Genomic DNA, 20,911 nt, shown 5'->3' with positions numbered 1-20,911 from the left:
GCGATATTTGATCAAAGAGGTACAGGAAAAATAGACTGTACCTCATTTAACATGAAATGTACGTGTAGGCTTCTGTTCTAAGTAGTCATTACCTCCAATAAGTGGCCTGTCAGTGGTCTCCACAGGATCTCTATGCGATCCATGTTGACCAAACCGGTTTCAAGCAGCTTGGCGACTGCAAACAGAGACGGCTCCTGAAAAAAAACATAACACAAAACAGAAGGTGTAGAAAACCCAAAATAAAACACTGGATATGTTTCACAGAAGCACAAGTTCCTTATAAGATTTGAATCAAACTCAAATCTCTTCCTAAACATCAGTCAACTAGAGAAACCGTTTACCTTGTTGTTTCCATAAGCCATTTCCATCGCTTCCAGGGAGAGGGAACAGAGAGCATTGATCAGGTGATGCAGGGACACATCATCCAGGTACCTAGATGACAGAAAAATACTTATTTCAGATAACATGTGCCTATTCTGCTTAGCATTAATAACTTAAAATTCTGATTTTACAACAGGCAACACTAGCCTATCTCTCTAAGAAAATACTGTGCTCCTTCCCAGTCATATTTATTAACAAATGGTTATTGTACATATCCATTTTAAGATCATCAGGTAAGTAAGTAAAGTATCTACATATGCTCAGGCACACTGATCCTTACTGAGAGCTCTCGAACAGTCTGGACAGGATGTTGGAGATAACAGGCAGGTCTGTCATCACTGCTGTGGTCAGCACCTGTTTAGGTTGGAGACACACGATTAGCATGTAAGCCCATCACCTTCAACAATGAGCTGGGAAACATAATGTGCAATACAAGTTCAATACAAAGGTTATAAAAAACACTGACCGTACTGGGGCCCTCCACTGCTCGACCAGGCTTCAAGGCACCACCCACGCCTGGCTTAAGCCCGAGGATCCACACTAAGTGCTGGGAGAAAAACAGAAGGTGAAGGAGAGTTGAAGAAAAGTTCATATCAGGTCTTGAAAAAGTACACCAACATGCTGAAAGACATGTATTTTTATGTAAATGTGCTAAGAATGATTCCACTTTCTCTCTGAGAGGTGCATAAAGCACAATGCAGACAGTGCAAGAACAGTTTTGTGCATTTATACATGGAATGGATTTGTATGTGACGTCTAATTACATGAGAGTGTGTACATATGTGCGTGGTTGCAAGTAAGCAAGCGTGTGGCTGTAGGTGGTTGTAGTACCTGGAGGGTAGCCAGTACCAGCTGCCAGGAGGTGCCCAGCACGGCTCCGTGGCAGTGAGCCAGGTTGAGCAGGGTTCGCATACACTGGATGTTTTTGGCAGTCAGCTAAAAGAGGGAGAGAGTAACGTTACAGTCAATTCTAAGGCACACTGTATATTACCAAGTGAGTCGCATCTATAGAACAAGTTATTATGACTTATGACAGTATTCCGTCTCACCACAGGCAATGAAAAGTGTGTTAACAAAAAGAAGGTGGTGGAAACGTAGTGTAAAAGCAAAGGAAATGAAAACAATATGCTAACATTACTATAGGGAAAACTTTAAACTCTGCATGATTATTCCAGGTCAGGATCGAGGTCACTGTGCAGGTACTTTTAAATCTTTTTGCCCTCAAGAAACATTTCAGCGCACAAGCATCCATGTCCAGCATCTATTAAGAACTATCGACCTGAACGAGGCCCTGACAAAGAAAAGCATCTTATTTCACATAGTCAATATTGTCGGAATATACTCTACTATGCACATTGATACTGGCGATACTGCTTAATATGGTTAAGCAGTATTACCTGTTTTGAAGCTGGGGTTTTTTGTTTTGTTTTGTTTACAGAGATTCTGAACATATTTATTTACCGAAACCTTCAAGTACCAACAAATTAAAACCATTTACTTTTACTTAACTCATAGTTCAGTGTTGGATGTATTCATTTCATTTTATTTCATTTATTCATTCATTTCAGGCACAATAAAATACATATATTGAACATAAAGTGCACGAAACTTTATTTTTTTAAACTTGATTGTTTGGAGCCGTTTGGACTCACCAAACTGCTGCTATTTGTTTATTTATTGTGGAAAAGTGGTTTTCCTGCTTTATCTGGATTTAACCTGCCCAACAGCAAGAGCTCCGCTGACATTGTCTCCATTATGGAAGATTATTGTTAATCTAACTTGTTTTGATAAAAAACACTTGTGAGCTTTGTTTTGGGAAAACTGCTACACAAATTAAAATGTGAAAATCTGTTACACTTATCGAGTATGTAACCACCAAGTCTTCCAAATGTGTGCGTCCTTACCACAACAGTGCCCTGGGGCTGGGCAGTTAGTGGCTGCCCCACAGCCACCACCTGCTGATGAGATTCACTGGAGGGGCTGATAATCTGCACGTTCTGGCCCTGGATTGAATAAGCTGTGGAGAAAACACACGCACGCACCCACGCAAACATATTGTTACACACGCGCACACGTAGAGGAGTCAAGGTTTTTGAGGGGATTTTGTAGCAAGCTTACAACATGCAAGAAAAGCTCTCTTAATTAACTCCAAGACAAACATCCCATCGGTGAGTCAAGACCCAATTTGCCGGCTTTATCTCTACAAGCTGATATGCAAATAGTGAGAGTCTGAGCGGCCGGCTTGAGAGCAGCTGTGTGTGGATGCCTACGTTCCCCAGGCACATTCTCCTTGGTGTGTCTAATTAGAAGCCACAGTGAAAACTTATGGATTAATGCAACAAGAGCAGGAGAACAGGGACAGGCAGAGTGGCAACAGTTTACATGTTGGGCACATCTTACCCATGTGGGAGATTAGACCTGCTCATTAAACACATGTGACCAGAGGCCATCCCTCAGGGCTTTACATGGGGACTTTTAATGGTTTGCAGTATAAAACATGTATTTGCTCTTGCAATTCTTGGTGTGTACAAGTGAATAACTACATGCCTGACATACTTGTACAACAAAAATAGAGGTTATATGAAACTTGAGTCCCCTTGAAAATGTGTTTTGTATTTATCTTTAGATGCATTCTCAGTCACCCACCTTTGCTGGAGAGGGTGGCCGCGTTGCTGCTGAGGACAGTTAGGGCGTAGTGTGGGGGCAGAGAGGCCTTGCAGATGGCCGTTATAAAGGCATCACGAGGTGTCACCAGGCCGAGACGGCCACACAGCGAGGCCATGGTCAGCTCTGCTTTCAAGATGTTCTCAGTCGCTGTCTCATCAGTGCTGAACACGCAAGACGTGAGAAAAGGAAGAAAGAGGACAGAAAAGTGAAACATAACACACTGCAGACTGTATTCCTTATTGTCTAATTTAATATTTATATCCTAAGAAATGCTGCCAAGGCTATATTAGACCTTTATTCATTATTAGAACATGATAGGATATGTATAGATAAACCCAGCAATGAAATTTGAATTTCTTTCGAAGTACTTTTATGACCAAGTGAAGAATTTTCAACATAGCACATCTAAACAAATGAGTCTTCTTTAGAAACCATCAATTATTTCTGTTTGCACACAATAATAAAAATGAGCAGAGTTTGTGTTATTAGCAGCTGAAAAGCTGACCTTTGCAATGATGTGTTTTAACTTTGTAATGCTCAAAACTTGTAAACGCAAGTTAAAACTGAGGGTTTTCTTCCAACTGACTCACTGTTTGAGCTGTCACATGAGAAAGCATCATGTCAAAAACAAGAAATCTCTTTTGACTCCACAAAAAGAATTGCTAATGCTCACAAAGCAGGAGGTGGATATAGAAAGCTATCACAGCATCTCCAAGTGTCAAGAACTGTAGTGAGAAGTATCATTAAGAAATTCAAAGAGAGCCACAGAGCCTGACAGAGGCAGGAAGCTAAATATTTCAAAGGCTGGAAAGAAAACTAGTGACAAATGTGTCTAAAGTCACAACTGCTAGGGACTTAGTGAATCACTAGAATACTGCACAGGAATGGGCTGAGAGGTTGCAGACCAAGAAAAACACAGGAAGAACAGACACTGAAGTATGCTGAGGACAACCTGGACTGGAAGTGCGTCCTTTGATCAGGTGAGATAAAACTTGAGCTCTTTGGCCACAGAGACGCTGCTTATGTTTGGAGAAAGAAGGGAGAAACCTACAACCACAAGAACTCCATCCCCACAGTGAAACACATTGCTAGGAATATTATGTTGTGGGGACCAGCAAAAAATGATGTTGGCATCAGGGGGACTAATGGTTTAATGCACGGCTGTGTAGCGGGCTGTTGTGTTAAAAGATGCAAACCCACATTTGCGACTTAAAACAGACCCTGCACTACAAACATATTTAGGAGCAGCGTATGACAACCCTAAGTCCAGGCAGCCTCCAGTTTTTCAGCAAAAACGCTGATAACACAACAGAAGCAGTGATGGTGATGCTGGCAAAGTTTAATGTCAGAGCCAGAGTCTACAGCGTTACACGCTGTGAACAGTAAATAGGCAGAGCCATTACTGAGACAGTGAACTCAGAGTAAAAGAAAACATGTTTCTAGCATCCAAAACAGCAGCACCAAAACATCTGATCACCATTAAAACCTTAACTGGGAAAAAAGTGAGCGGGAGTCCTGCATCGAACCACCTGATCAACAAACTGAAGAAAAGCAAACTCTGTAGCTGCTCCATCCACCGCTGTTAGTTTTACACCGTGAAAGATGTGCACAGGTTGTATTAAAATATGAACAGTTAACTTAGTCTGACACCAGATACCAGACTGGTTAAATTATACAGCTCGATGAAGGCTGAGGGCGCCGTCCTATTTAACATGGGAGCGACACCTGCAGCTAACGGAGAAGTGACCGCATTAGAGACCATGGTCACGCCATATTAATTTCAAGGCTTCTGTATCGTTTTCCATTTTGTAAGTGAAATCATCTGAAATATTGTTTTAATTAAATTGCATGACTATTTAAAAATATAAAAACACAAGCCAATAAAAAAAATAAATAGGCCATTAAACTCTAAGCCACTGACCTGAGGGTTGTTATGTTGGACACAGAGCTATTATTAATATTCATTAATAACTACAACATGATAATGTCTGTTTCAGCAGCACAAAAACTCACCTCCTAGTTCTATTGAACAAACACTTGAACGGGAAATTAAATGTGTATTTATCTGTTAAGCATACATCGTGCGTTTAAAGTAATCTTTAATGTGGTGCAATTTACAAATGACTAAAGCTTTAAAACGTTCCTGTCTGAATCACTGCTGTAAATACATAACATGTCTGCTGACTCCAGAATCCGTACCTGGCATCCAGCAGCAGAGACAGTGCAGCCAGGAGACCGCACCAGCAGGCGTTGACCATCTCCTCCCACACCAGGTGAGCCCCTGAGACAAACAAAACATTACGGGGTTTATTCCTAAATACTATCACATCAGTCTGGACAGTCTCATGTTGGGGAAAAAGAAAAGAAATTGATCATCTCTAATTTTTTTCCACTTCTTATTTGAAATTATAAAGAGGTTCGGTTATAATTGTGGTCACTAGAGTTTGTACAAGTGCTACCACCCAGAATCATGACAGGCTAGACCATTATACACACCACTCCTGCTTCCCCATCTCCATATGTCTGCTTTCATATATTTTCAACTGATTAATATCCTTCTTGTCAGGGTGTATCATGAGAATAAAACGCTCCAAAGAACATTTTTTCCTTCTGTACATTCTCACCAGGTTGCGGCTTCCACTCCTGGTCAGGGTGAGCTTCTCTAAATTCAGCAGCTGCCTCCTCCTCCGCGGCCAGTTCTCTTTCAATCATGGTGGTGATGCCCCTCACCAGGTCAAGCAGAGCACTGAAGGCCACTGACATGGCGTAGCCCTCTGGGATGGATGGGGGCTCAACCTTGTCCAGCATCTCTAAGCTGGGAGAGAGATGGAGAAAGAGAAATGAGGTGAAGTACATGAACTGAAGTTTCTGTCTGGAAAATTGACATATAAGAGCTGCCTCCTTTTCCAAGACCATTAACATATTAGGCAGCCATTTCTTTTCAGCAAATAACTTTTGATCTGCTGTATCATTAACGTCAGAAACAACATCTTGGGGGAAAAAATTAATTTAAAAAATGACAAGCTTGTCTATATTTATGCCACTTTGCAGCACAAAGCTAGTCGGTCCTGGAACTGTTTACTTTCTGCATCTGTGACTGGAATTACATCCTTATAAACACACAATAAATAAGGGGAGATTATTCAGTATGTACAAAAGAAATTCTTACTAGGTGGCCTTGGCGCTTCCCTGGACACTAACAGTCATAAGGGGGATCCAGGTACCACGGTATTCAAATGCAGCCTGGGTAGTCAGGGTGCCGCTGACCCCTCCTGTGCCTGGACCGCCTTGTGCTGTGCCTTGAGCACCTGAACCCGACCCACCTACAACAAAAGCCAGAGAGGAATGAGGTAAGGGGGTATAAGTGCAGTAAATCTGAATTTCAGGCCCATTTGAACACATCTCCTTGACATCAATAGAAATTCTAAATAAGGACAACTCAGTCAACTTACCAGCTGGCGCGCCGACAGCAGCCACGTTTCCCGCATTGGGAACGATGAAGAGGGACTGGATGAAGGATCCCAGGGCATTGACAATGTCTCTGAACACTTTAGTGGAGTGCTGCTTCATGTCATAAGACTGGCAGAACGAACTGAAACAGAGAAGAGCAGAGTGAGATCACAGCAGTGTGGGGTTGTATTAGAAAGAAAAAAAAAAGGACACTTCAGACTTTGCCAAGTTTCATTAGGCCAAACTGCACTCTGAGAAACAGTTAAACAACCTTAGTCACAAAAGGGTTTAATGAATGTAATTGTGCAGAATCAGCTATATTTTTTTAAACTAAAGTAGGAAAAAAAAAACGTAAGTTTCCAGACCCTGTAACTAAAAATCTGTGTTGTTTTTTTAAAGCTGCTTACCGTAACAAATGAGGCTGCACACACAGTCTGTGGACTGATTCCACAGCCACTGCTCTGAGCCACTGAGGCTTCTCCCCATCCAGAAATTTCACCAACAGAGACAAGAAGATCTCACACTCAGTCACCTGCAAGCCAAGCACACACATATCAGACTGAAAGTGATGCAAAATCTCTGAATACCTTCTGGCTTTGTGGAAGTGGAACGGCTTTTTGATCAATTTGAGCAAAAAGAAGAAAAAAAAATTCCATCTCAAAAATTGAATAAATGCCACTAAATAAAAACAGCTGGAATGCTGAGTTACTCGATTGTAGTTAAGCTCATTAAAGTGCTTGGAGGAGAACTAAGACAAAACTACTGCTTGGGTAAGCCAATGCTAATCTGACTGGATCAATTAAGTGCATCAGCTCTGTGCTTAAGAAAATCCCATAGACATAAAAAAAACAACCATCAGACAACTGTTTTGACCACCCAACCATCGCAACGGATCAGTTACTTACCAGTAAGCTGTAGAAGTGCTTGATGAGGACGGAGACCACACGCAGCAACCTCATGCAGATGGGGAAGTAAGGTTTCTCCACAGGAGCTGGTGAAGCAGCGCTGCTGCTGCCCTGCCGGAACTTGATGTTAGGGGAGAAGAGCTTGATGACGAGGGGACAAACTCTTTCTTTTAGCAGGAAACTGAACTCCTGATGCTGGGTAGGAAACAAAGGGAGACCAAAACATCCTATGAATTAATTTATTTTATTGTAGAATGTTTCATTAAGAATTTTATTGAAAGGACAAGATGGATCAGATGGATCTAAACCTTTTAAAATAAAAAAAGTTGGAACCTAACAATGAGCAGACTTTTCTCTTTTTTGCCACTTCTGGTCTGACACCTTGTTTTTGGTCTAGATCAGGGGTGGGCAATCTCAGTCCACGAGGGGCGGTGTCCCTGCAGGTTTTAGATCTCACCTTCGGTCAACACACCTGAAGCACATGATTAGTTCGTTACCAGGCCTCTGGAGAACTTCAGGACATGTTGAGGAGCTAATTTAGCCATTTAAATCAGCTGTGTTGGTTTGAGGACACATCTAAAACCTGCAGGGACACCAGCCCTCGTGGACTGAGATTGCCCACCCCTGGTCTAGATGTTCACAAACTCGCTCTTTTTTCTCTCTTTACCTGCAGGAATACACCGGGGAAATCATTAAGAACAGACTCCAGCAGCTCAAGGCCAAACGTCCGTGTCATCTCTGTCATCCCCACCAGCCAGTAGGGGGCGTCAGCATTCACCAGCTGGCACAAGTCCTGCAGGAAGGTGAACAACAGCCTTCAAAACAATGCAGTGTTGTCCTACCCACATCACAGTGGCTGAAACAGGGCTTTGACCGAGCTCTGCGTGAAGAACAATCATCATCACATGAAAGTGTAATGTGGGTGAAAGACTTCAAGACAACCGAATCCCTCTTTAAAAAAATTACTTCATTTCAGAGATGAAAAGAAATATTTCTGAATTAGTTTTACTGGACCTCAATTTGAGATTATAAGAAAGATCTCAAAATCAGCATCTAACCAACTCTGACAAGAGGGCAGGACGGCTTATAGAAGGCTACCGCCCCCTGGTGGACATACCTGAAACAGCATGTATGCATCCTTTGCACTGGGTCTCAAAGTGCTAACAGACCGGCGGTTGGTGTTTCCCTGGACAGGAGGGGGCTGCTCCACAATGCCTTGAGGTTAAATACAAAATACATTACACAGTAAATTAGCTTGCAATTAAAAAGCATTTTTATCTATGTTCTATTTAAATAGCTTAAGGTGTAAAGATGTACTTTTCAGTTTTTCACACCATCTGTAATATTAAGCATCTCAGAATTTTACTGTATCATCTTCCTACTTTCAGAACCAATGAACTCTAACCTTTAAAGCGCTCGTCCTCAGCCACCATCCTCTCAAACACCACGGTGACAACTTGTCTAACGGTGGCAGCTGCTGTGTTGTTGGTGATGTTGTCCTTGGTGAAGTGCAGACGAAAACACAGCACAATAGCCTGGGCACAGGGGAAAAAACAAACTACTGCTACTATACTGTTCATCCATATAATACATGCAAACAGTGTGTGTGTCTATGCTTTTACCTTGGATAGCACTTCATCATGTACAACTGTGTTGGTGGTCAACAGGACGAGGACTGTCTGTAAAAGTTTCAGCTCTTCCAAACCATTTTCCATCAGCTGCCACAACATGTTGATGATGTTCCCTGCTGCTGCCTGTTTCACAAACACACACACACAACTAAAGTACATAGCCACACTCTGAATTTAGGAGGCATTATCAGAGTTCCTAGCTGATATCAGGCCTTTGGCTTGCCCAAGGTAACAGCCATAAATAATAGACATGCACAAAAACACACTCTTGTGGGAGCAGATGGTTGTGCCTGCTTGGGGTTACAACATCACCCAGTTCAATAACACCAGATCTCACTGTCAGTTTCTGCTGATAGTAAGTGACACCGCACGTCCTTTCTCAGGGTCAAGCTATCCAAAATAAATCTACATGCATCCCCCTAACAGCTGCTTTTATGTGTAACTGGCTCAATTCACAAGATAACAAACAAACTCAATTTTCAAATATGAACGCGTCTTATGCTCTGCCACAGCCCTGCCTGAAGGCACTGCTTTAGTCGTCTACTCTCCTCAATGCAATATCTCAGCAATGCCTTAAGGAACTTCTGCAAATTTGGCACAAATGTCCAGGTGGATTCAAGAATGAAATGATGTGAATTTATTGCTGAGATCTCCGTGAATAGACAAGACATGCTTGGGGAGATAGATGGGAACTAAATCTCAGTTGGTTTGGAGAGGCCTGTACTTCTTCACCATCCTGTCTTTCTCCTATGTCCCGCCTACTTGGTGTGGTTCACTTGTCCTCTGCTCCTGGCTGCTTTTGTTAGAGACCACCGTTTTAGGGGAGCTACTCCTGCATCGTTTTGTTGTTTTGGCCATGGAGGTTCAAGAAGTTTAGGATTTCTTTTTCTTTCTTTTTATGAAACGAAACAGCACAGGTTAGAAGCTGCTTTCTGTTTTACTGGATTGACCTGCATCAACCCGCTCCCCACGCTGTGCTGTTTTTGTGTGCAAACTTTTTTGTATTTGTAAAATAAAATACTAAACGCTTAAACTCTCAGTCTGTTTAACTAACATTACTACCCATCTACTACTGGTGAGTGGGGGAAATAACAATGAATCTGAATGATTAAAAATGTATTATTCCTTTTAATTCACAGTTAAAATTCACAGCTATTTTCAAGGATACAGCTTTAAGAAACAGCCATTTTTCCTCTGGTCAGCAACAAGGGTTTAAATTTAGTTAAGTTTCTTCTTGGATGTCCTGGGATTCAGAACATTTCAGTGTTTGAGGTAAACTACTGCGTGGAAAGAGAGAGACAGAGCGTGAGAGCGAGATATGTGTGACAAAAATAGTTGATAAGAATTAGCGCTAAGTAACCCAGCGTGACCAGTTCTGACAAAGAATTTTCTCAGGGAATGCCGAGCGCATCTTTTCTCCCACCAAAGGAAAAAAAAAAGAGAGCTTTGAAATCTATTTTAGTGTAATCCAACAAATGATGATTAAAATGAAGAAAGCCTGCTTTGCAGTGTGCTAACACCTCTGGGGTAACATCTTGGAAACCGCTCACATCTCAGGTCTGCCAAAAGCTGCGTTGTTTAAAAGGTCGAAAACCCCTACACCCATTTCACAGGCTACCATTAAACGACGATTTCAATTTGGAAGTTATTGTAGCCTCCCCTTTCCTGAGATCGGTACCTTATTCCACTCCGTTTTTCTGAGTTGTTTAACTGCCACTGCGCATAAAGATGATGTTAAACTGTTCAAGTAATAGATTTTCTAGGTCAACGGGTTTCACGAAAATGAGCAGTGGAAGTGGTAAAGGTGGTCTGCGCCTTTGCGCCAGGAACGAGGTCAAATTAAATTTACACTGCTTGATTGGGTATTGATGTGTTGCAGTGCTTGCAGTATTGACCCAATTGGATATCAATCAAGCCTTAATTTGTCCATGCTTACACACTGAAGGTGAGCATGAAACATTGAGGTTTAAAACAGTCTTTATTTACTTCCAGGTAATCAAACAAAAAACAACAGAAGGCCACAACCCGAAAGATTCAAATAATGCTAAAAAAGAAAAACAGCACATCTACTTTCCGTTGTTTTTAATGAGTCGTTCGATCACAAACTCGAAAAATGTGTTTTTCATGGCTGTGTTCTCTATAAAAGAGTTTTCTTCGCTTGGGAACAACCTTCCAACAAGGACGCACGCACCGACTCGCCACTCTTTGAAATAACAATCACACTGTATTTGTGAAGCTCAATGTCACACAGCGGATCAGCAAAGGCCTCTTACTGAGTGCACCTGCCAAAAGCAACTCACCAATGAGTGCATTAGTCTAACAGCCTGATGATTATTATTGCATTTATTGTGATGTGTGTAAATTAACATGTATCAATCAAACTGTCCTCAATTCGGCACTGCTTGTTACCACACTGTGGTTTTATTTGGCCTTCTACACACTAGATTCCCTTCTTGTGTACACATCTGCAGATCATACATATGAAAATATAAATATCCTATTTTCAAATAAAAGGCTAGCTTATAGCCCTCACCTCAGATACGACCTCATGGGACATGAGTCTCTGGATGGCAGCCAAACACAGCTGTGTGATCTTTGGCTCTTTGGTGCCACAGCCCATCAGGAAAGGCTGCACAACCTCTGAGCTGTTCTCCTTTAGGGCTGCAGGAAAAAGGGACACAAATAAAGGACACAAATAATCTTTTTTTAAAGATGTCATCATGCAATTTACTTCTAATAAAATGCCTTAAAGTAAAAAAAAAAAAAATACATGTGTTTGCTTTTGTTTTGCTTCTGATTTCATGAAGTCTGGTACTGCAGAACGAAAACTTTGGAGAGTAAATGAAAAGAATACATGGAGGTATCAACTTACAATAACAATTATTCTCAAGTGTGAATCATGCAACACTATTCTAGCTCAACAATTATAATAATAAAAAAAAGGTACCCATTTTGCACTGAGGTTTTTATCATCTCATTTTAAACAGCACTTAAAAGTGAAAAGTGCATTATTTCCTTTTCCAGTAAACTGAATTTAGGTTCACCAGTTATTTACACCTGCACAACAGGTTTCCCAGTTAATCACCATAAAGTTGATGCGTCAAGTAGACTTAAAGTTGAAACAGTGAACAGTGAGCTGCTGTACAGTTCACAGCTACAGAGGGGCAGCAGGTTGTGGACAGTCATCAGTGGAACTCAGGAAATGTCAACTATGTGTCAACTCTGCAAATGCTACCAAAAAGCTAGACTTGTTTACAGAGACGGCACTAGAACCAATTTTCCATACGAGTGCTGAGAGACCAGCCCCGTTTGAAAATACTTCAATAATTCAGAGCAACAAGCTAGAAAGAGCCAGAAAAAGACTGCAAACAAAGCTCAGAGAGGAGGGAAATAAAAGACTCATTTATCATATAACTTAATAAACACAATGACTTTTTTTGTTTGGTTTTTTTGGGGTGGAGTCAAAGGCCGTTTGTACATGACTTGCCTTTGGCTGAATGCATGCATTATGAAAGGAAAATACATGAAAGCCCAGTGACTATTTCAGTCTGTCACTTGTATGCAGGATGCAGTTGTGTGAACAGAAAATCATGAATACTGCCGTCTCCCTGAACATTTGAATATAAGCTTGTTGCAGTTTAAAGCACTAGCTCTGCACACATAGCCAATTGAAGAACAACTAAGTACTTCTATTATCACTCACCTGCTAATATGTCTGTGTTCCTGGCTGCTATCGTCTTAATCTTCACTATACCAGACTCTGCAGCCTAGAGAGGAAAGAGGACAGACATTTAGGTAACTGTTTGATGTGACATCAAATTGAAAGGTGCTGACAGTGCAGCATACATGCACCGCTGGTGGTAGACATGGCTACTTGTAATGGTGGGTGTAGCGGAAAATAGGAAGGCCCAGTTGTAGAAAAACATCTTCATCTTATGAGGAACACCCAGTGAGGTATTCCTCTAAGCTTGAGATGTTCAGAACAGCTGTGAGGAGCACTGTCAAGAATGGGGAAGGGTAAAAGGAGGAGGATGGCAAGTGGGGACGGAGAGGCCGCTCTTATCTTTCTTCAACAACTGCATGCCACGGCAAGCCTCTCAAGATGTTTTCTTTCCCATCTTTGCTTCCCATCAATACTCCACTCCTCATTCCTACATGGTTTCAATTTTAACTGTAATTTCACTTCTTGCCCCAGTTGTTCCACATACAAAAACACCTGTTTAGACATGTTTTAAAAAACTGTTTAAAACTTATTATGAGCAGTTCTTCTCAAAGGCCGTCTGCAGGGCCAGTACTGCCATCTGTCTTGTAATTCTCCTCACGAAAACAACATAATGCTTTAACCTTTGTGGCTACAGAAGTACACACACTGCCTTTTTAAAAGGCTGGTATAATTTTGGCTAAAGAAAGACATTTTTAAAAAAGGCACACCTCTTTGGATTAGGCACCACTGACGGGATAAATACTGTAACAACATGATTACAATACACCAACATGTCACAAAAGTCGAGCCACTTTGGAGGATCGCAATTCATAAATTACTAAACGGCTGGTAACAACCCCTGCTTAATGGCTAAGCTTTTTCAGAAAATCTTTTACCATACAGCTCCCTAAAAGTTAATCTCTTAAAAAAAAAAAAAAAAAAAAAAAAAAAGCTTCTCTCCCTCTTCTCCTTTTGTTCCAGAAACCGAACCATAGCGGCTTGCAGGAAAATGAGGGGAGCGCAGAGAGCTTTTTTTAGTCTGAAATAATTGCAACCTTCCTGTTGCTACTTTTGATATTTCCATCAGCACAGACGAGTGAAAAATCCAGCATCAGAACAGCAAATTCTGGCTTTGCATAAGCTGTGACAGAAAGAGTTTCAGACTGCAACAATTAGTTACGACACAATTATACAGCATATCAAACATGAGCCTTTGCTGTTAACTGCAGGCCAGGATGTGTTGTCCCATCTTCACAACTGTGAACCCCTTATAACTATACAATAAACACTGTTTAACTGCTCGTTAACATAAATACGTAATCAACCAATCACATGGCTGCAACATGATGCATTTAAGCATGTAGACATGATCAAGACCTGCTGAAGTTCAAAGTGAGTATCGGAATGGAAAAGAAATGTGATTTAAGTAACTGTGAACATAGATGTCGGTGCGAGACAGGCATGTTTGAGGATTTGCAAAAAAACGACGATCTACAGGCATTTTCTGCACAACCATCTCTAGAGTTTACAGAGAATAGCGTCAGTTCTTTGGGTGAAAACGCCTCAGTGATGTCAGAGGTCAGAGGAGCATGGCTACACTGCTTTGAGCTAACTGGAAGATAACCACTTGTTACAACCAAGGTGTTTTTCAGGAGAGCATCTCTAAATGCAAACACATTGAACTTTAAAGCAGATGGGCTTCAGCAGCAGAAGACCGCATCAGGTTCCACCAGGTTTAATACACTGCAACCTATTGAGTATTCATGAACGTTTCCATCCCTTTATGGCCTCAGTTGAACCATTTTCTGATGACTCCTTCCAACAGGATAACGCACCATGTCACAAATCTCAAATTATCTCAAACTGGTTTCCTGACAGCAAGTTCAGCGCATCTAGATGACCTCCAGTCACCAGATCTCAATCCAATAGGGCACCTTTGAGATGTGGTGGAACGGGACACTGGTATAATGGAAATCCAGCTGAACAATTTGCAGGAACTGTGTGATGCTGTCATGTCAATATGGACCAAAAAATCTCTGATGAATGTTTCCAGCACCTCGTTGAATTTGCATCATGAAGATTAAAGCAGTTCTGAGGGGAAACGTGGGTCCAACCTGTTACTAGCAAGATGTAATAAATGAAGTGGCCAGTGAGTGTATTTGCAACCTGTGCAACAACAACTATCTATTCAACTCAAAAGAGAGCACTAGAAATATTGCAGCATGCAGACAAAGTCGTGGGAAATATGTGCGCACTTTGTTAAGTCAAAGTTTTTGACGTTGTGATGAGAGAGTGGATTGTACTTTTTAAAAGGCCTGCCTTTGCCGAAGTAGCCATATCTGTTAATAACCACAGTGACTACTCTATAAAAATGAAAGGAGAACTAAAGGCATATATGAACTGACAATCTGTGTGTCAGTTGAACAGAGACAAGCAAGTTCTCTAATTAGAAACAGATTGTGTGTCCTTTATTCCGCCTCCAACTGAACCCTCCCATATGAAAAAAATGCCAGTGAGTTTCCACAAAACCATTAAAACTTTTCACAATAAAAATATTTTCACATTAGCCTACTAATTGTTAGAGTCTGTGGTTGACAGGAAGTTGCAACATTTCTCCCCAGCAGACAAACTGATCTTTCTCTCTGCTTCCTCATAGAAAGTGCTGTTTAAGCTTTCTAGCGTAAAAAGTATCCCCTCCACTTGTCTCTGGAAAACTGTCAGCATTAAAAAGCCTCCACACTGTTGAGGATAATACCACTGGCCTGATGATGCCATTGCAACAGAGAGAGACACCAGAAACTGTCTATGTTAATACATGAGTTCTTTTATTGGTGTATCTGAAAGTCTATTCAAAGGTAACTGCAGTGTTACTCTAGTAAAATTTATCAGTTAAAAACCTTGCCCTCTTATCTATGTCATAAAGTCAACTATTCTGGTATCACTGAACAGATACATTATCAGTCACATTAAGCAGCACGCTGCAGAGAATCCCTGACTGAGAATTAATTCTTTGAGTTTGTATCCACCTTCAAAGACACTTGGTATGTGTTCACTTTAACAGCTTTCAAAGCAGATTATTTAGGCCATCACTAAACAAAATTCTGAATGTGCTCAACACAAGGAAAAAGTCAAAAGGTTACTGCTTTTCAGAATAGACATCATTTATCTGCTAATCTGATACCAACCACCAGTATTTTATTATTTGACCATTATCAGTATCATGTGCAAAACACTGTGTAAACATGACCACATGTGGGATTCGAGGACATTACATAAAGAATGAGATGCTAAGTTTGAAATCTCAGGACTTGACTGGGAGTACACAAACAGAAAAACTAAAAAAGTCATTTAGTACTTCTTACTCTTCTTACAACTAGTCCATGCATTCATCTTTAGCAGGCTTGACTACTGTAACAGCATCTATACAGGTCTACCTAAAAAGTCAGACAACTACAGCTCATTCAGATCTCTGCTGCTCGAGTCCTCACTAAGACCAAAAAAGTGGATCACATCAGTCCAGCTCTGAGGTCTTTACACTGGCTGCCTGTCCATCAGAGGATAGACTTTAAAGTTCTGATGAGGGTCTATAAAGCTCTGAATGGTTTAGGACCAAAATACATCAGTGACCTCCTGACCCAGTATGAACCTTCCAGATCCCTCAGGTCATCTGGATCCGGTTTTTTATCAGTTCCCAGAGTCAGAACCAGAAACGGAGAAGCTGCATTCAGCTTTTATGCTCCTTATATCTGGAACAAACTCCCAGAAAGCCTCAGATCAGCTGAAACACTCAGTTTATTTAAATCCAGGTTGAAGACTCACCTATTCTCAGCTGCATTTGAGTAAAACACCAAATCCACACTTTTAAGCTTAGATTTCAAAACTTACATTTTAACTACTGGTCTTATCTACCGTTCTGATTTTATGTACTGTTTTTTTAATCAATTTTAAATCATGCTTTTGTTTTTTAATGTCTCTGTAAAGCACTTTGAACCACCTTATTGTTGAATTGTGCTATATAAATAAACTTGAGGAGTGGCCGAAGTCAAACTGACCCTGATCTACAAACCAGCTTGTGTCGTCTAAAAACAACATTAGCGAAACTCACAGATTTACTTCCTTAAACATGTTGTACTGTGAGACTCTAAACTGAGTAACTTTCTGAAAGGCCTTTTTCAATGTAACAGTGAGAGTATAGTCTGTATAGTATATAGAGCAGGGCGATATGTCCAAAAATATCTATCACGATATACATTTGAAAATTTTCAAGGCTGGCTGGAAATAATTAGTTGACACTCTTGTAGGATTGCTCTCTTACAAAATAATGAACATTCTCTAATTTTTAATAGTAATTTTATTTTAATAGAGAGAGAGAGAGAATATCAACCAAAAACCTACAAAACATGACTTAGTATTTGGAGAAACTCTAATTGGCAAGCACAGTGGGAAGACATTTCTTGTAGTTGGTCACCAGGTTTGAAACATCTCAGGAGGGAATTTAGCCCACTCCTCTTTACAGAAACTCTAAATCCTTTAGGTTTCTTGGCTGTCACTTGGCGACTGAAGCTTCAGCTCACTCCACAGATTTTCCATAGGAATGAGGTCTGGAGACTTGCTATGGTCACTTCATGACCTTAATTTAACATGTTTCAATTTATTTTAGTTTTTTAGTTATTTATTTTATCTTATCTCATTTTAATTTTCTTTACTTATGCTATTAGCATGTACAGCACTTTGTGAACTCTGGTTTTATGTTAAAGTGCTTTATAAATAAAGGTGGTATGGTATGGTATGGTAATTTGCTTCTTCTTTGTTGCCTTGGTAATATGTTTCGGGTAACTGTCATGCAGAAAGACTCATCCAAGACCCATCTTCAGTTTTCTAGTTAAGGGAAAGGAAGCTGTTGATATATGGCCCAAACCATTAGCCCTTTAGTTTGGTGAAGTCCTGTACCATGCAGCAAGCTCTTGCCTCAGACAGAGGGTGACTGATGGTCATTTCCAAATAACCACATTGACAGTTTTCACCTTCTCACCAAGCTTCTTGCTGGTGGCTGTGTGCAGCATTTTTTGGCACCTGTTTGGTTTTATACAATGAGTTTTGTCAGAATCTTTGGCTGATATAATGTTTCTCTCCATTAAAATTATATACCATAAAAAATACAGACTGTTCATTTGTTTGGAAGTGACCACAAAAATTCAAGTGATCAAATACTTATTTCCATTTCATTCATTATTTAATTGAAAATGTATATAATAATTTGGTTGTAGAATAAAAGGCTATTCTATTCTATTACATTACATGTGCTGTTTTTGTAAGACAGGCTATGAGTGATTGAGGGAGAAGAAAAAAGAAAAACAAACAAACAATGTGATTCGTTCTCTTGCATGTAGTGTCACTGTGGGAGATGGACTGAGAAACAGGAGAGGAAATGGAATGAAGACAGTCTGGGAAAAAGCACATTTTGTTCTTCAGTAGTAAAGCTGCAAGGATTTGAGATTTTAGTTTTACAATTAAACTACAGACATAAGTCCCTTAGAAGTCCCTAGAACAGTTCTCTAAAACGTAGACGCTAAGGATGACAACATCGCCGCAAATTTAACCATGACAGTTTCGACTGGAAAACGTTGTTTCAATCACAACACCATTGATCAGAGCGGGCGGTAACTCAGGTTGGGAGGAACATCAAAAGGGATCTCTTCAATACTCTGATCCCTTGGGGGAAAAAAGCCTGATAAGGATGGGAAAACCTCACTGATGATAAATCAATATTTGAAGCAACTTCATAAGACCCCTTAGGCAAGGGCCAGAAATCAGTTCAACACGTAAGATCAGTCGCGTGCCATGTCTTTTGATGGCCATACCACTCATTTTGAAACATCAACCACTGAAGTCAATGGACTAAATCTGTAGTGAGCAAAACACAAAGGAAATGGAAGCACTTGCTGAGCTATTTCCCCTTTTTTTCTCCATGGGAATGTTGCTTCTATCCAAGGTGAACCCTGAGGGGAAACAAACTAAGCTGCCATGGCGTGATATGAATTGCTCTGCTGAGCTGGCTGACGAGTGCTGCTGTGGTCACAAAAGCCTCACATAAAGACGTCAGCCTCGACTACCAGCGGTTGTTCCAATATGAATACTGATGAGTTACAAGTGTTGCCGACATTGTTGTCTATGCCCCCGCATATGCCTGCTGTACAGTTAAACTTGACATTTTATCATGCTACTACTGCTTACATTTCTAAGTGAAATGTTCAAGTGTACTTCTTTTGTACACGGCCTTGTATTGTTTGTGCTCCAGTCATTGAGTAATCAGAAATGTCACCAACAAAACAGTGCCACGCAACAAAGCCAGTGTGAAGGCCTTAATAATACAGTAAGTCATTCAAACAACAATGTGTGTGTGAAATCACTTGGCTGTGTCAGTAACTAGCAAGCCTGTTGAAACCAACTCTCAGTGTCAGACTGCAGACAGGACAGGTCAACAGAGGCCGAGTATCACCAAAGCCCTTAAAAACAAAGACTTTTTACTTTAAAAAATAAAGATAAATTGGAATAAAGGTTTTAAGGGCCTGTTCGCTTATATCATGAGAATCACTCCCTGTCAAATGATATCTGTGGCATCCATGCTCATATCACATCTGGTTTTAAAAATGACTGCGTTTCCCATGTATCTTTGATTTCTGCAGCCAGACACCTGCATGGACTCTGAGTCTGAGTTAATACAGTTTTGTATTTTCTGATTACTTTTTATTATATTGTTAGTTTTCCTTTTTAAGTTTCAGTGAGTTTCCATAGCAGGTTGACTGGTTTCACTTTAGTTTTTATTAATTTCAGTGTTAGTTGTAGATTTTAAAAAAAAATCTGTAGAGATATTAAAATATAAACAGAACCTTTTGAATGCTGACTCAGTCTTGTAGACATCAAAAGCCTCAAAAAACATGATCATAAAAGCCTCATCAGGCAGTTTGTGATAGCAAATTTTAACAAATTAACAGATAACAAAACTAAGTATATTTCATCTATTATACATTTTATTTTAGTTTGTTTTTCCCATTCAAATCGCTTCTAGTTCTAGAAGGTCTAGTTTTTATTTTAGCTAACTAAAATGTTTTCTCACATTTAGTTTTACTTAACTATAATAACTTTGATGTGAACCCTATGCAAGGTGGGTGACAGTGGCCCAACCACTCTTGCCCAAAGATGCTAGCATCAAATAAAATACAAAATAAAGTACATTTACATTGCTTGACTTGAATAGTTAGTTCACCCCATCCCCAAAATACACGTTTTCTCACTTTTACTTGCCTTTTTATAGCCACTGAAAATTTAACTTCAGTGTTTACGCCTTTGACATAAGTTACATCTAACAAAGATACTTAAAGTGTAGCTACGTAAAAAAGTTTAGCTCGGTGTTTTTGTGAATCTGCTTCTGTTTAAACGCATTACACCAAACATATTAAGCGTAGGGAGGCCCAGCAGCTGATACAACTTATGAGAAGTACAGTATGGGAACAACTCAAAGGCCCCACGGTTGCTGTGACAGAACGAGCGCATACATTTTTTAATGTAAAACCTAATAAAAACATAAAACGAGCTTCACAAACGGATGCAAACTGCTAAAAATCGGGGCTCGGTGAAGCTAACTAGCAGGCTAACCTCTTTGACAGGGGGGAATTTCTTCTTGCACTCCATGGAGAGAGACCGCAGATCCGTCTGCATGTTCTCTAGTAATTTCTTCACCGCCTCGGGACTGCTGGTCGACATCTTTGACGGCGCCTTTCGATAGAAAACCTCAGAAATACTTTAAACGTTGAAAGGAATGTGGGAGCGCGGTCGCCCCCCCACCACCCATCCACCGTGGGGGGATATAATCCGTCACTACTTTATTCGCCTCCCTCGGAAAAGGAAATAAAAACGCTGCGGTCCATTGATACGGGATCCCACTTCTGTGCTTCGAGCGCCCGTGCGCAGGTGAGCAGCGATGACACCGGCATAAGTCCGACCTCCTCACAGCCAGCTGACATTAGCTTCAAGGAGTCGCATCGTTACCCTAAATTTCTGCTTCTTACGGCTGTTTACTAGTCGAAGATATCTGCTAAATTGAGCAGTCTGCCATCAGCGGCCGTGTCAGCTCCACTTTCTTTCCCACAATGCTTCGCTGGACACTGACACGT

General features: G+C 40.6%; 1 protein-coding gene across 2 annotated transcripts in view; it reads right to left on the bottom strand.

Moving 5' to 3' along the window:
* The window catches only part of mon2 (MON2 homolog, regulator of endosome-to-Golgi trafficking), a 33,456-nt gene extending 12,545 nt beyond the window's left edge, over positions 1-20,911 (bottom strand). For both annotated transcript variants that reach the window (XM_085412748.1, XM_085412749.1), the window contains exons 1-20: positions 20,394-20,911; positions 12,738-12,801; positions 11,568-11,695; positions 9,026-9,157; positions 8,809-8,938; positions 8,521-8,618; positions 8,071-8,196; positions 7,404-7,598; positions 6,906-7,030; positions 6,501-6,640; positions 6,218-6,371; positions 5,673-5,863; positions 5,248-5,329; positions 3,028-3,209; positions 2,286-2,398; positions 1,213-1,317; positions 848-928; positions 662-735; positions 342-432; positions 93-194 (exon numbers count right to left, since the gene is read on the bottom strand). In XM_085412748.1, coding sequence (XP_085268874.1) covers positions 93-194; positions 342-432; positions 662-735; positions 848-928; positions 1,213-1,317; positions 2,286-2,398; positions 3,028-3,209; positions 5,248-5,329; positions 5,673-5,863; positions 6,218-6,371; positions 6,501-6,640; positions 6,906-7,030; positions 7,404-7,598; positions 8,071-8,196; positions 8,521-8,618; positions 8,809-8,938; positions 9,026-9,157; positions 11,568-11,695; positions 12,738-12,801; positions 20,394-20,501 — 2,421 coding nt within the window. In that variant the 5' untranslated portion in view covers positions 20,502-20,911. The remainder of the gene's footprint in view (positions 1-92; positions 195-341; positions 433-661; positions 736-847; positions 929-1,212; positions 1,318-2,285; positions 2,399-3,027; positions 3,210-5,247; positions 5,330-5,672; positions 5,864-6,217; positions 6,372-6,500; positions 6,641-6,905; positions 7,031-7,403; positions 7,599-8,070; positions 8,197-8,520; positions 8,619-8,808; positions 8,939-9,025; positions 9,158-11,567; positions 11,696-12,737; positions 12,802-20,393) is intronic.

This window comes from Rhamphochromis longiceps, linkage group LG7 (assembly GCF_057381845.1).
Source record: "Rhamphochromis longiceps isolate RC_006_pf linkage group LG7, R_longiceps_female_GT1.1, whole genome shotgun sequence".
NCBI lineage: Eukaryota > Metazoa > Chordata > Actinopteri > Cichliformes > Cichlidae > Rhamphochromis > Rhamphochromis longiceps.
Note: the sequence above shows the minus strand (reverse complement) of the source record. Positions and strands in the feature narration are given on the sequence as shown.